This window comes from Pelophylax lessonae (assembly GCF_965119305.1).
Source record: "Pelophylax lessonae genome assembly, chromosome: 8".
NCBI lineage: Eukaryota > Metazoa > Chordata > Amphibia > Anura > Ranidae > Pelophylax > Pelophylax lessonae.
The window spans coordinates 60465561-60482311 of record NC_138775.1 but is presented as its reverse complement, the minus strand read 5'-3'; the positions used below and the strand labels follow the sequence as shown (position 1 = coordinate 60482311).

At 43.8% G+C, this 16751-nt stretch overlaps 1 protein-coding gene across 1 annotated transcript in view; it reads left to right on the top strand.

Moving 5' to 3' along the window:
- UBA3 (ubiquitin like modifier activating enzyme 3) overlaps positions 1-16751 on the top strand; it is a 71454-nt gene that overhangs the window by 30844 nt on the left and 23859 nt on the right. Inside the window, exons 6-8 of the mRNA XM_082265575.1 lie at positions 1310-1390; positions 2914-2957; positions 3046-3110. Of these exons, the coding sequence (XP_082121701.1) occupies positions 1310-1390; positions 2914-2957; positions 3046-3110 (190 nt within the window). The remainder of the gene's footprint in view (positions 1-1309; positions 1391-2913; positions 2958-3045; positions 3111-16751) is intronic.

The following is a 16751-nucleotide window of genomic DNA, read 5'->3' as shown; positions in this document are numbered from 1 at the left end:
TATCACCGCACCTGGAAAGCGTATATCGCTTGGTGCGGGGAAAATGGTCTTCTTCCTCATTCCTTCTAGGTGGCGAAGGTCTTGGCCTTCCTACAGTAAGGAGTTGTTCAGCGTCTGGCGCTGACCAGGGTCAAGGGTCAGTTGTCGGCCTTGGCCATCTTTTTTTCAGCGTAGAGCGACCGTTGGCGTTGCATTCTTTGATCCGCACCTTTATTCAAGGGGTGCGGCCCTTGGCTCCCTCGAGGAGGGCTTCTTTGCCTCCCTAGGATCTGACTCTGGTTTTGTCGGTGTTACAAACCTCTCCTTTCGAGAACATCCGAGAGATTCCTCTGTCTGTGTTGTCACAAAAAGTGGCCTTTCTGGTGGCCATTCCGTCAGCTCGCAGAGTGTCTGAATCGGCGGCCTTGTCCTGCCGTTCTCCTTATCTGGTGCTTCATAGAGATAAGGTGGTTCTGCGACCGAGTCAATCTTTTCTTCCCAAGGTGGTTTCTTCATTCACCTTTATGAGGATATCGTGTTGCATTCGCTGTGCGCACGGCCCAAGCATCCTCAGGAGTTTATCCACAAACGATAATGTGAATAGCTAGTGAAAAATTAAATCCACAAACAGTGGTATAAGAATAGTGTCCAGGATAAATTATGGTGAGTAAGATCCCAGAAAATGATACAAGTCCAAATAAATCCAGGTGCGAAATATTGTGAGAAACGTTCCTTCCAAGAACACCCAGGGAAAGTGTAGGATGGGGACACCTCAGTTCACAGATAATCAAAGCAGCTTACCAGAGCGCCATGGCTACTCTAATAAATGAGAGCCTCTCCCAGCATGTAGATAAACAACCATACATCGGTGAATCCAAGAAGGTGGGTGATACCTCTTAATCTCTCCTAATCACTCCGTTTGGTCAGATAAACATATGAGGGGAAATGAAGACAAAGGACCATAGTGTAATCCCGTAAACCACATAAAGTATATTTATTTAAAAGCACTACTCACAATGTAGACGACAAATGCAGGCACATAAAGCAGACCGCTGAAGGGTTCAGTCGCGGCGTCCCGCGTGTCTCGCCTCCTATCGGCCTTCAGGCGAGCGCTGTACATGTACGGCGATTTGCCTGTAGGAGCCAGCCTGCCCAGGTATATCTGTGACGGCTGGTCGGGACCGGTTAAACAGGATAGATCCACTGTATAATAAAATCTTCCTATTTGGGAGAACCGTTTACAGTGTCCACCTTCTCTCTATCTTTACATAATTTGTTTGCTTATTAAATACAGTTGTGCTTGAATAAATTTTCTGATATGCTTTTGCAGACCAAAGGATGTAGGAAGACCAAAAGCAGAGGTGGCGGCAGAATTTATAAACAGCAGAATACCTGACTGTTGTGTCACTCCGTATCCTTCCTGGAAGTTTGAGTCCTATACAACATTTTAGTTGTGTGCATAAAGCTGTCTTTCTCATCCCATCACAGCCCATCACTTTTCTGTGAGCTCTGATAACTAAGATAAGCTGAAGAAATGAACAGCTGAGATTCTTTCTGCTTTTATAGAAAACTGCATGCTCTTGACTGGCCACATTTTATTTGTAGTACTTTCAACATGACAGCCACCCCTGCAGTTGCAGATGATATTGCAGGTGTAACGTTTGGCAGTAGAGCAGAGATGAAGTTAAATATCGGTATTGGGGGGGTGAGGGGGTTGTGATAGGGATCGACAGATTATCGGCAAGGCCGATATATCGAGGGCCGATATGCACTTTCCCCGATATATCGGTATCGGCCCTGAAACTGGCTGATATTAACAATATTACTGTATGTAATATTAGTGTATGTAAAATCCTAGCATCCACTTTATTAGTGTTTTAGTGTGAAATACCTTCATTACATCGCCGCTTGGCCCTTCCGTGACCCTCAGCTGTCAGTGGGGGAGGAGAGAAGGACAGCAGAGCGGGAGATGTAACAAAGGTATTTCACACTATTCTAATCTAATACTCGGCGCTTCTGTGTACACTGCAGAGGGGAGGGGCTGAGATCCTCCTCTGACAGCTATGAGAGGAGAAAACAGCAGAGTGGGGATTAGCGAGGAGAGCCCGGAGCAGCGATGTAATGAAGGTATTTCCCACTATTCTATTACAAAAACACACTCTGGACATTATATAAAACACTAATAAAGTGGATTCTAGGATTTTAATGACACTAAACTAGGTTCACACGGGCTTCTTGGCAGGCAGGGAGGGAAGGGAAGACTACACATTACAGCTAAAAGACCTACCCCACAAAAATTGTCTTCATTTTTCAAAACTTTAAATGTACAAAATATCGGCCCATATCGCCCGATACCGATACTTCGTGACCAAAATATTGGTATCGGCCCTGAAAAAAACCATATCGGTCTATCCCTAGGTAGCAAGGCTGACTTGGGTTATGGTAAAGTTTAAAATGTTTATTTTGTGGCTTGTCAAGGTTATTTCTGACAGAAACGCTGATGGCTTTGGCTGAGACCACTGCGAACACAGAAAATATTATTTCTCCCAAGCCTGCAACAATCATTTGTACTCTTCTGACTACTAAGATCCAACACCTACTGACGTTTGTGCAAGGAGGTGTCAATTTCTTTCTTGGTTTATTCATAGATTTTTGTACTGTAAATAATGCAATAGGTGACCGCAAGATACATCCTACTGCAAATGTGAGAGTGAGTCTGTCTCTGCCTTAGTACATTGAGGTAGTTCTCTTCTCCCTAAGTGAAGGCAGGATAATCTCCTCCTGCCTAATGCATGTGGGGGGGGGGGGGGTGAGGGGGGACACGAGGGGGGATTTTCCAGTAGAGAACAAAGTAATACTTGTGGGCATTTTGAAGGAGGCAGTGAGCAGCAGTAAATCGGAGTTCATTTTTGTCCTTAACCAAATAATATAAAGTCATTATAAAAAAATTCAAGACAAGGATGAATCATTTTATCGAGGTAATGCTTGTCTCTTTCAGATATTACATAATGATCCCTTGTTATTCAGGAATTCAATATATTTTATTATTTTTTCCTACCACTCCAGAGTTTCATCTCATAGTATGTGGTCTGGATTCGATTATTGCCAGACGGTGGTTGAATGGAATGCTGGTAATGTTACACTTCCTTCTTTTTGCGACTAAAGTGAACCTGTGTTTACATAGTAAATGCCTCTTATGTACATAAACCGATTCAGTGCCGGGTCACACTTGTGCGATGCGGGAAGGCTGCGAATTCGCAGCCTGTTCCCGCATCGCAAACGCACATCTGGCAGTTGACACTGCCATATGCGATACGCAGGGGGTGTCAATGAAATGTTAACGACACCCCCAGTTTGATCGCATATCGCAGTGCGATCTGACAGTTCGCACAGGATCGGATCGCACAAGTGTGAACCACTGTGCGATCCGATCCTGATGCGGCTGGAAAAAAGGGTCATGTGCGTGTTTGGTGCGGATATAGTGCGAATTCAGCCATACAAAGTGTATGGCTGAATTTGCATCCGTACCTCCGATCGCATGTAATGAAGGAGCAGTGCTCTCCGAATTACATGCGATCGGCGCACTCGCAGAAATGTGAACCGGCCCATACTTTTAAAATTGTATAAAACCCCAAATCTTAACCAATCAGTGTGTGCATCTATATGAATCAATGTGTACAAATGTGCTGCAGGTTTATATCAAAAGTCCACAATTGCATTTATACCTGGGAGAGGAGGGGAGGGAATTGGGCATTGGGAGTAGTGTGTGTGTGTGTGTATGTATGTATGTATGTATATATATATATATATATATATATATATATATATACACACACCGCTGTGCAAACATTTCGGGCAGGTGTGAAAAATGCTGTAAATTAAGAATGTTTTTAGAAGATAGTTTATTTTTATCAATTAAAAAAATGGAAAGTCAATCATCAGAAGAGAGATCCAGATCAAATCAATATTTGGCGTGACCAAGCTTTGCCTTAAAAACAGCATCAATTCTTCTAGGTACACTGGCACACAGTTTTTAAAGGAACTTGGCAGCTAGGTTGTTCCATGCATTTTGTAAAACTAACCACAGATCTTCTCTGGATGTAGGCTGCCTCAAAGCTCTCTTTCTCTTTATGTAATCCCAGACAGACTCGATGTTGAGATCAGGGCTCTGTGGGGGCCACACCATCACTTCCAGGACTCCATATTCTTTACGTTGTAGATAGTTCTTAAAGACATTGAATGTATGTTTGGGTTGTGGTCCTGCTTCACAATAAATTTCAGGCAAAACACTCCTCCCTGATGATATGGCATCAAGGCTAAGTATATGCCTACATTGAGGACATCATTGATCCTGACCAAACTTGAAAGGAACCTCCACCATGCTTCACTGTTGCCTGCAGACCCTCATTTTTGTACCCCTCTCCAGCCCTTCGCAACAAACTGCCTCCTGCTACAGCCAAATATTTCACATTTTTGTCTCATCAGTCCAGAGCCGCTGCTGCCATTTTTCTGCACCCCAGTTCCTTTGTTTCTGAACATAGTTAAGCCTCTTATGGCACGTACACACGATCAGAAAATCATACGAAAAATACCGCTTTCAAATCGATCATACGATAATCTGACCCTTAGTACACAGCTTTCGAGAGCTGATCACGACAATTCATGCTAAATTATTCGCTGAGACGCACACGGAAATGTTTCTTGTACGATACCAGATTGTACTGATTTAAACGAAAATTGTACAGTTGTCCTTCGAAAAATCCAATACAAATACACTACAACACGTCTGAGTTTTTATTCTGTCTTACGTGAATTTTCGTAACTTTAGTAAACTCTTCATTTTCGATCTGAGACTAGCATGCAAAAAAAAGGACTATCATTCATCTGATAATCACATTGTGTGTACTAGGCATTAGCATGGCATGTTTCCGCGTCGGAGGTATGGCTTTTTGGCAGTAATTCTTCGATGAAGACCACTTCTGGCCAAACTTCTCCGGACAGTAGATGGGTGTACGTGGGTCCCACTGGTGTCTGCCAGTTCTGTGCTGCTTACACTGCTGGACGTCTTCTGCTATCGAAGAGAAGTAAGCATGGTGTGTCTTTCATCTGCTGCATTACGTTTCCTTGGTCAACCACTGCTTCTACAGTCCTCAACATTGCCCATTTCTTTCTGCTTCTTCAAAAAACCTTGAACAACACATCTTAAAACCCCACCCTGCTTTGAAATCTTTGCCGGGGGGGGGGGGGACGACCTTGCTGATGCAGTATAACTACCTTGTGTCTTGTTGCTGTGCTCAATCTTGCCATGATGTAAGACCTGTGTAATGAAACCGTCTTCGACAACCTCTCCTTAGTAGCATAGTTTGTCTGTTCCAAAGCAGTTTTATGCCTCCTACACAGCTGTTTCAGTTAGTGACCGTGTTTAAACCTACATATGACATATTTCATCTTTAGCACCTGCTTGGTATAATTGGCCATACACCTGACTCTAATCCTACAAAATCCCTGACTTTGTGCAAGTGTAAAGCCTGGTACACACTATTAGTTTTTCTCCGGGTTGAACGAAAAAAAGCTGTCAGCTCTGGTCGGAAACACTGTACTAACCATCCAATGTTAGTACAACGATCTCCCCTGCTGAGCTGCTTTGTTTTGACAGGGGGACGCCCCCCACCAGAACACTCCGATCAGCGCTCTCCGCCATGGCTGAGAACGCTGATCGGGAACCGTTTGGCTGCTGGTTTTCCAGCATGCTCGTCCCGACAGAAGCCAGCCAAACAGCTGGCTTCTGTTGGACCGGCTGCCATGTCAGCTGGCGTTCAGCCCGTGTATACGGGGCTTAAGCATTGATGCTGGTTTGAAGCCAAAGATTTTTTTTTTTTTTTTTCTGTTCACTCTTTGCATTATGTAAATTGATAAAAGTAATCAATTAATATACATATTTTTGAAAACATTCTTACTTTACGGCTAGTGTGCTCAACCTTTTGAAGAGCCCCAGGCCACTTAAGTAATTTAGTGACTAAGTGTGGGCCACAATGAAATTAAATGGTTTAGAACCGTGAGTATTTTATATTGAATAACGAAGAATTTAAACAACAATAAGGATCATCATTTTCTGTGGGACCAATCCAGTTGGGTGTTTACCCACTGTTTAATCACAATCAAAAAAATTACATATTTAGATCACCATGGTTCCCACTTTCGCAATCGGGTGTGACCAGCCAAAAAATCTTTTTCTTAACCTTAAATAAGGACATGTGCGTTTGTTGTGCGTTCCAGTGCATTTTACAGTGTATCAGTACAAAAAAAGGGAGAGAGATATTTGCGCTCAGAATCTAAGGAGAACCTGCAAAAAATTATGACAACAAAGGCAGCCAGCTAAATAGGCAGATTACAATCCTATAAATAACAATAACACAATAGAAGCAGCGCCAATAGTGAATATACATATAAAAATATATGTAAATAAATGAGAATCCTCAAATCATAAAAAAGTCCCAGAGTCCTTAAAAAGAAGAAAGAGGGAGGACCAATCCAGATCATCCAGTCACCGGTGTACACAGTAGGAAAAGCATAATATCACCCAGTAGTGACAGCCAAACTCCTTACCGGAAGGTCTGACCCTCTTGTTACAGAGTGGTCAGACAAAGCCAGGAAAATCAGAGTGAACATTGTAATAGAAGCACCCCTCTCACATCCTCCAACCAGAAATGGCTCCTAGGCTCTTCAGTAAAGGTATAATGCAGATGGAAACAAGCCCAAACCTCTCTCATTCACCAGCAAAAATGACACCGCCTCGGAAGGATAAGAGGGGGCCAATAGCGTAATATGTACAAACAGGCAAATTTTATTAAAGTATTGCACTTACATGAATACAATTTAAAAAGGCAGGCAGAGTAAAATCTGCGGTATGGAAAGCGTGCTACACATCAGAGTGCTCGGTCCGCCTTACGTGTATCGTCACACAGTTGACATCATCAGAGAGGTTTCGGTACAGTCCAGTGTAGGAAAAATGCAGCATGTTCTTTTTTTTTTCTGAAACTGGAACGCACTAGAACTGCTAGCTCTGGTGTGAACTATGCCATTGGAAACCATACAACCTACTTATCCATGCGTTTTTGATGCAGAAGAAAACACACTAGACTGCATGTGGTGTGAACTGGCCCTGAATCAGTGTTGAGGCCTTCACTATATCAGGATCTTTGGAGCCATCCCTTGAACTGCCAAAACAAGGTTTGTGGACAATCTAAACAAAAAACAGACCAGGGATGCGCATTCCCTAGTAGTGCAATAAACCTCTTTATTAACCACTTGCCTGCTGTACAATTTGACCCCCTTCCTGCCCAGGCCAATTTTCAACTTTCAGCGCTGTCACACTTTGAACGACAATTGCGCGGTCATGCAACCCTATGAAATTTTTATAATTTTTTTAACACAAATAAAGCTTTCTTTTGGTAGTATTTATTAACTAATGGGTCTTTTATTTTTTGCTAAACTAAATAAAAAATTTTGAAAAAAAAAAAAAAAACAAAACATTTTTTATAGTTTGTTTTAAAATGTTATAGTTTGTTTTAAAATTTTGAAAACAGGTAATTTTTCTCCTTCACTGATGTGCGTTGATGAGGCTGCACTGATGGGCACTGATGATGGGGCACTGATTGGCGGCACTGATTGGCAATGCTGGTGGGCACTGGTTGGACTTTACTGATAATCCGTGGAAAGAAAAGCCGATAACTGGCTTAACTGTGAACTTAACTGATAACTGTGAAGCCTGTGGACAGAAATTTGGGTATTGCGCTGCTCTATTTGTAGTATGCAAATAGATTTAGTATTTAGAGTGTAACATGTTCAGCAACCTAGCCCTGCACTGTCGATTTCCTCCCATTGTGACAGCAGGCGGGGGATTCTCTCCCCACACCCGCTGTCACAATTTGAAAACAGCGCTGCCATTGTGGCAGACAGCTTGTAGTTCTCAGTGCACTGCGAGGATGCTGAAAAGCGATCTCGTTGTTCATTGATCTTTCTGCTCTCCAGTATCTGTCCATGTAGGAGGTACAAGCAGACTGCTTTTACTGAGAGTTTGCATAAGCCTGGCATTGCACCTGCTATCTGCTGCCATAGTTCTGGCTCTATTCTGCTCCCATACTTGGGTATTCCCATTCCTCTTGTGCATTCTCCATCACGGAAATAAAGCTAGAAATCCAAAAGCGAGGGTGGGGACCCTCCTTATATAGCAGACAGGCCTTATAACACAAATTCAAAAGATTTTTACTACAGGATTCTCCAAGAGATTTGAAGAATATCTAAATCCAAAAGCAGAAATGTAATATATCTGTATAGCTCACCGATATTTACCTGTGGTGGCTGCATTGGTTTTAAAACATTTTTTTCAAGCTATGGACATTTTTAGCAAGTAAAGAAACTACCTTCTGATCTTGCCAGAAAAGCAGCGTCTTTGTCACTTCTGATGAGTTGAACTGAAAGCGCAAACAATATAGTCTTCCTTCCAAGCCACTTCTTGTAAGCTTCAAGTTCCTTTGCCCCCTATATATGGAGATGAAGAGAAGCAGACGAGAATTTTGAACCGGGAAAGCAGCTTCGTCTCCCTTCATAGATGCAATGCACTTTGCATATCCACCCTAGGGCAGGATGTATATTAATTGCAGCATTACCAGGTGGAAAAAAAAAATGTAAAGTTGTATTAAACCCAACAGTAAACATTTAAGTTATTGCAGCTTACCAATTCTTAGATGTGATGGCTGCAATTGTTTTCTTGTTTAGGCTTCCTTTCCTTTATTTTCATCCGATTATCCAGCTAGTAAAATGAATAGTGAATATGTCAAAAAAATTAAATATATGTATAATGACAATATGTGTAAATAATAAGCTAACTCAATGACCTTAAATCATAAGTGCTTCCCAATATCACACAAAAATAAATGTCAATAAATCAATATGTGCATACACTCAAAATCATGAAATTAAATGTCCATAAATAGGTGCATTCCAATCCTCAAAGTAATGGCCACCATAGAAGTGATTAATATATGATATTGTGCTTCACTCCACCGCCACCAGAGATCAAAGCCTCTCACCTGAAGATTTGACCCAGAACACTGAGTCAAAAACTTCTTTTTTACCCCTCTGGGGTCACAGGCAGATGATACCAAATGGTAAGGAGGTCTCAGACGGATGCACAGGGACAAGGTAACAGCGATGGTGCCGCTTTCACACAGGGCACATAGAGATCACCACATAAGCAAAGAAGCAAAAATAAATCTAATGCTCTCCGTGTGGATAAGCTGGTAACAGCCGTTTATTAAAATCAATATACTCACAAACAGCCACTTGGAGTCATGCTTGTAAAAATTAGATCGCGCAGCAGGGAAGGCTCTGCCCCCTATACGTGTTACATCTAAGCCTATTGGGCGCTGACTTCAACAGTAGAGGTCCCTGTGCATCCGTCTGAGACCTCCTTACCATTTGGTGACATCTGCCTGTGACCCCAGAGGGGTAAAAAAGCTGTCTTGAGGTGAGAGGCTTTGATCTCTGGTTGCGGTGGAGTGAAGCACAATACCATATATTAATCACTTCTGTGGTGGCCATTACTTTGAGGATTGGAATGCACCTATTTTATGGACATTTAATTTCATGGTTTTGAGTGTATGCACATATTGATTTATTGACACTTATTTATTTTTTGATTTTTTTTGTGTGATATTGGGAAGCACTAATGATTTAGGCTCCGTTCACATCTAGGCGTTTTGGGGCGTTTTTGGGGCGTTTTTCTGCTCTAGGATCAGCTCTCAAAACGCCCAACAAGACAAATGACAAATCCTATTCATTTCAATGGCCCCTGTTCACATCTGAGCGTTTTGACGCTGTATACAAAACGCCCAACGCTCAAAAAAGTACATGAGCTTCTTTTTGGGCAGATTACAGGCGTTTTCCATTGATCTCTATTCAATCTAAAAACGCCTGCACAAAAATCGCGGTAAAAATCGCGGTAAAATCGCGGTAAAAAACGCCGCAAAAATCGCGGTAAAATTGCGGTAAAAAACGCGCGAAAAACGCTACGCTCAGGTGTGAATGTAGCCTTAAGGTCATTGAGTTAGCTTATTATTTACACATATTGTCATTATACATATATATTTTTTTTTTACATATTTACTATTCATTTTTCTGGCGCAGCACCTGTTTGTTTTGAATTACTTATATTGTGGAAGTGGATAACACTATCTGGTGGTGGCTGCCGGATATATTTTTTTCAAAAATAATTTTTTTTTCTATTCACATAACTGCGCTGATAGCTTTTTTGCACATTTTTTATCCAGCTAGTAAAGTCTGTTGGTTTTAAACAGAACAAGCTCTCCTACAGTCACCAATTACCGCTGACAGGCGTGCTTACAAGAATCAACTTTTTATTTACTGATGTAAAACCTTTATCCTAAAAAAAAACCAAAAACTGTTGCTGTCTCTGCTTGTGTAACTGCAGTGTGAGCTTGAGTTTGACATTCAATTTATTAGTGCATCTAAATCTGCTAATACATCTAACACTCCCCTCTGCCAGATTAACAATGTTGCTATCCAAAGGTGTCCCTGTGCTTCTTAATCCAGAGTGGGGTAACTCTAATACAGGAGGTGTGTTATTGGCCAGATCACCAGGTGAAAACAAAAGGGGGAAAAAAAAAAAGATCAGACCAGTACACCCATCACATATAAGGATTGGTAAGCTCCAATATATTGCATTTTTGGTTTTGGATTTAATACCGCTTTAAAAAGGTAACTAATGCAGCCACCACCTCTAAGGGCTGTTAAGCTTCCTCACTCTGTCGAAAACATTGGCTGTTTATGCATTGTCAGGTGGTTTAACTCTCCAGCTTTCCCCAAAAACTGAAATCCGTCTCTGGTAGAGTTGTTTTTTTTTTTTTTTCCACATTAGAGGAGTGGCCGATTGCTTCCTAAAACTTCAGGTATTATACACCAGCCCTCAAATTTTCCACTCACCTTCTCGCATTTTGCAAGTGGAAAATGATTAAAGGGTGAGTGTGGGGCTGCCTCGGGAGCCGTTCTCCCAGCGATCGCCCAGGGGAAGAGAGGAGAGGAAGAGGAAAGCCGGCCAGATCATCAGAGCGGGGATCGCCCCGCCTTAACCGCTTTCATTTGAATTGCCGGGCACTCGCCTCACACACGTCACCACCTCCTGGCCTGGCGCCTTTGATGGACAGAATACTGGTCCAATGCCGGGACGTGTGATGTCTATAATAGGAGCCAATCCAAGAGCTGGGACTGTGTGTGACAGCGCGCGCCCAGCAATTCAAATGAAAGCTTTAACAGCGGGGCAATCGCCACTCTGTGATTATCTGGTTGGCTTTCCTTTCTCCTTTCTCTTCCCCTGCATAGGTGAGGCTGCATTGATGGGCGCAGGTGAGGCAGCATTGTCGGGCGCAGGTGAGGCAGCATTGTCGGGCGCAGGTGAGGCAGCATTGTCGGGCGCAGGTGAGGCAGCATTGATGGGCGCGGGTGAGGCAGCATTGAGGGGCACACGTTAGGCAGCATTGATGGGCACTGGTGAGGCTGCTTAATTAGCACAGATGAGGCTGCATTGACGGGCGCAGGTGAGGCTGCATTGACGGGCGCAGGTGAGGCTGCATTGACGGGCGCATGTGAGGCTGCATTGAGGGGCGCAGGTGAGGCAGCATTGAGGGGCGCAGGTGAGGCAGCATTGAGGGGCGCAGGTGAGGCAGCATTGAGGGGCGCAGGTGAGGCAGCATTGAGGGGCACACGTTAGGCAGCATTGATGGGCTCTAGTGAGGCTGCTTAATTAGCACAGATGAGGCTGCATTGATGGGCACAGGTGAGGCTGCATTGATGAGCACAGGTGAGGCTGCATTGACGGGCACACATTAGGCAGTATTGATGGGCACAGGTGAGGTTGCATTGATGGGCGCTGTTGACGTTGCATTAATGGGCACTGGTGAGGTTGCATTGATGGGCACTGGTGAGGTTGCATTGATGGGCACTGGTGAGGCTGCATTGGTGGGCACTGGTGAGGCTGCATTGGTGGGCACTGGTGAGGCTGCATTGGTGGGCACTGGTGAGGTTGCATTGATGGGCACCGGTGAGGCTGCATTGATGGGCACCGGTGAGGCTGCATTGATGGGCACCGGTGAGGCTGCATTGATGGGCACTGGTGAGGGGGCATTGATGGGCACTGGTCAGTCTGCATTGACTGGCTAACAAGATGGGAGAGCTGGAGCTGCTGATGTTTGAGGAGGACTTAGATTTTGTGGGGATAACTGAGACTTGGTTTGACAGCTCTCATGACTGGATGGCGACCATTCAGGGGTATTCCCTTTATCGCAGAGATAGAGAAGGTAAAATAGGGGGAGGGGTATGTCTGTATATTAAGAACAGTGTACAGGTAAATATGAGGGATGATAATAATAATGGAGCTATGGACGAGGCAGAATCCCTATGGGTAGAACTTCAAAGGGAAGGCACTGTGGGGAAGGTAATATTGAGCGTATGCTATAGGCCCCCAAACCAGAGGGAGGAGGGGGAGGCGGACCTCCTTTTACAGATAGGATTGGCAGCAAGGATGGGAAATGTCATTATAATGGGGGACTTTAATTATCCAGATATAGACTGGGCAGAAGGAACCGCGCATTCAGCCAAGGCTCGGCAGTTCCTAAATGTTTTTCAGGACAATTTCATGGGTCAGATGGTGAATGCACTGACAAGAAACAATGCGGTACTTAACCTACTGATTACCAACTATACAGACCTGCTCACGGATATAGAAATACGGGACAACTTAGGGAACAGTGACCATAGGTCAATTCGTTTCAGTATTAATTATAGTAATAGTAAACACAAGGGCAATATAAGGCCAATTTCCCAAAACTGCGCTCTCTGCTAGAAAATATCAAATGGGATAGAACCCTGGGAACAAAGAACACAGAGGAAAAATGGGAGTGCTTCAAAAGCATACTTAACAAAGGGATTGACCAGTGCATTCCAAAGGGAAATAAATTTAAAAGAGCAAAACTAAACCCTGGGTGGCTAAACTCCAACATAAAAATGCATATTAATGCTAAAGGAAAGGTCTTCAAAAAATACAAGACTGAGGGGTCATTGGCAGCATTCAAGCATTACAAAGAGTGTAATAAGAAATGTAAAGACGAAATCAGGGCGGCTAAAATAGAACACGAGAGACATATAGCGGAAGAGAGTAAAAAGAACCCCAAGAAATTCTTTAACCTCCCTGGCAGTATGATTTTGTCAGGAATTATGTACCAAAAGCGGTACAATTTTTTGCATGGAAATTTGGCGTTAAGGATTGAAGGCCTACAATTCTTAGTAAATACTTACTTAAAACTTACCAAAACAAGACTCTAGTAGACATCCCAGATGTGATAAATTTGAAACACAAACACATAAATTATAATCTAATCAATAATATAATTTTATTCAATAATGCAATGAAAAATAATGAAATTTGTCAAACAAAGAAATTCAATACACATCCTGAGTGTGAAACAGTTTGAAGCATGGAACTAGACAAAGTCCAACGTTGCAATCAGGACAATAGTACCTTGTTTCCTTTCGGACTTTTCTTCCATTGCCATCCTTCTTAGAACAGCAATCGACGCACATCCTGGTAGGCGCCAACTTTCTTGCGGTTGGCGGTACAAAGTCTACAAAATGACAGCCTGTCAGGCGTTCTGGATTGCCAACGTCAACAGCGCGTCGTCCGGGTCTGTTAGCAGATACTGATGGTGTCGGGTGGTTGACGAAAATCTGCTCAGCTACCTTCCAGATAAAGTCCGAATGAACAAGGGGTATGGTAGTGTTGGCTTTGTAAAGGATATAGGCGTTCCAAAGGCACTGTTCAAGGAGATGCCTGAAAATCTTTTTGTAGTACTTTTTTTGTTGCTTCCGCATCGCCGGGTAAAATGCCTGATCGGCTCGGTCGACACCTCCCATTGTGTGATTATAGTCGATCACGACTTGGGGCTTCAGCACATCTGTTCCGTGTTTTGTGCGGACCATGGCAGTGGAGGTGCTGTGCACGGTGCTCATGAGACACATGTCCTTTTTGTCTCTCCACCGCATTGCCATCATTTTACCCTTTTGAAAGGCAACCATCTCTCCTTTTTTTAGCTTATTCCTGCTAAACATTGATGGCATGTCACGCCGGTTTGGCCTAACAGTACCATACTCATCTGTTTTGTTTAGGAGCAAAACCTCATAAAGTTCCGGAGGTGTAAAAATTGTCCGTTGTCACGCAATATCCCTGGTTCAGCAGTGGGTCCAGCAGTGAAAGGACAGAGGATGTGGCCATCCCATAGCCGCTGTACCTGGGATTGAACTTGGTACCTTTCCCGGTGTAAATGATAGCATTCCATATATATCCTGTGGACGACTCACAGAGCATATAAAATTTGATGCTGAACTGCGCTCTTTTGGATGCAATAAATTGTATCCAGCTCAGGCGTCCCTTGTAGGCCATCAGACTTTCGTCCACACTGACATCCCTGTCTGGCACATAGGTCCGCTGGAAGTTGGTGACAATCATTTGGCACCCCTCCCAGATTTTTTTGAGTTTGGGCGCAGGATGTGTGGCCTCATCAAACTCTTCGTTGTTGGCGAAGTGTAAATTTTTAATGAACAGTGAAAAACGATATGCGGACATCACTGTGCCAAAAAATGGAGTGGCCAGCATCTTATTGGTGGTCCAATACCATTTCTGGAGCGGTTTCCCGACCACCCCCTGAAGGATGATGAGTCCCAGAAACTTCCAGATGTCCTCTATACTGACCGGTTCCCATTTTCTGGATCTGGAAAATCTGGCGTGCAGCGTAGCGGATTGCTGCTCATGGTAGCGGTTGGTTTCAGTGACGATTTTTAGAATTACCTCCTCAGAAATAATTTCAGGTACGCCAGAGGGTTGTCACTCTCCACATGAACCTTCATCCCAGGAGATCCAGTGAATCGTAATCTCGGGGGCGCTGCCTTGTCCGCATCGCTGTTTAGAGGGCACCAAGTGCGCACATCACTTAGGTCAGGTGTGGGATCATCGGCGTCACTTTCTGGATCAGTGTCGGTGTCAGAGTCAGATGACAAATCTCCCCACGACTCACTGTCACTGTTCTGCGAGCAGCTCCTTGTCGCAGTCGCTCATCTGATCCAAAAGCGCATATGTAGGACAGCGCTTTTTTGATGCCATTTTTAAATGATTTTATTTCTCACAAATGACAATGGCAAGGGGCACTGAAAGGGCACTGTGTCTTTTACCAAAGTGATACAGTGTAATCCTCTCAGATTTTTATATGTTTATGTTTGGTGCAACTTTGTATTTCCCTCCCTAGTTCCGCTCCCATGCAGCATTGCTGCTGCAGGGAACGGAACCAGGAAGTCCTCATACCGACGGATGAGCGGCGGGGATCTCGGCTGGCGATCACAGCAATGGGAGATCATCGCTGGATCGCCAAGAGAAGGTAAGTGATACCGCTGTATGCTCTGCACATCCACCCAGAGCGTGACTCGGGATACCAATAGTAGCAGGAAAAATCCACCCCGAGTCACGCTTGGGGATACCGCTAAGGGGGTTAAGTATATAAACAGTAAGAAAGCGAGGCCAGAACACATTGGCCCCATCAAAGACGATAAGGGAGTTTTGGCCACAGAGAACAGGGAAAAGACGGTAGTGTTAAATAATTTCTTCTCTTCAGTCTTCACAAGAGAATTGGGGGGGCTACACTAACCCAGCTTGTAAGGCCAAACTAACGACACATCTCAGGAAATACCGCCATGGCTAACAGAAGATAGACTTAGAACTAAACTAGAGAAACTTAACATAAATATATCACCAGGACCAGATGGCTTGCACCCGAGGGTTCTTAACCACTTGCCGACCGCCGCACGACTATCTACGTCGGCGGTCAGCCCCTCACAGGCAAAGTGACGTAGGTCTACGTCACTAGCTTGTGAGGGTCTAGGGAGCGAGCGCGCGCCCCCGCTCCCGAGTGGTCACGGACCCCCCCGCGCGTGTGACCGGCGGACCCGATGTCCGCCGGCCACTCTACGATCGGCGGGGGAGAGGGAGAAAGTCAGGCAGCTTGTGTAAACAAGCTGCCTGTCATTCTCCTCGCTGTATGAGAGCTGATCATCTGGATCTACTATGTAGATCTGTTGATCACTCTGCATACAGCTGAAGCCCCAGCCAATCACAGTTAGAATCACGCCCCTAGGGACACACACAGCCCCTCCCTCTCAAATAAAGTTAACCCCTTCACTACCAGTGTATTTTTACAGTAACAGTGCATATGTATAGCACTGATTACTGTAGAAATGTCACTGGTAACCCCAAAAGTGTCAAAAATGTCAGTCAAGGGTCCGATCTGTCCGCCGCAATGTCGCAGTACCGCATAAAAAATCGCAGATCGTCGCCATTACGCGTTAAAAAAAAAAAACAACAAAAATGACAAAAATCTTTCCCTTAGTTAGTAAACGCAATAACTTTTGCGCAAACCAATCAAAATACGCTTTTTGCGATTTTTTTTTTTACCAAACATATGTAGCATAAAACAAATTGGCCGAAAATTTTAAAAAATTTTGATTTTTACATTTTTTTTTGGGGGAATTTCATATAAAAAAAAGGGAAAAATATTGCTATTTTTGCAAAATGGACGCTCTTTTTTTGTTTATAGCGCGTGATCAAAAAATCGCACAGGTGATCAAATACCGCCAAAAGAAAGCTCTGTTTGTGG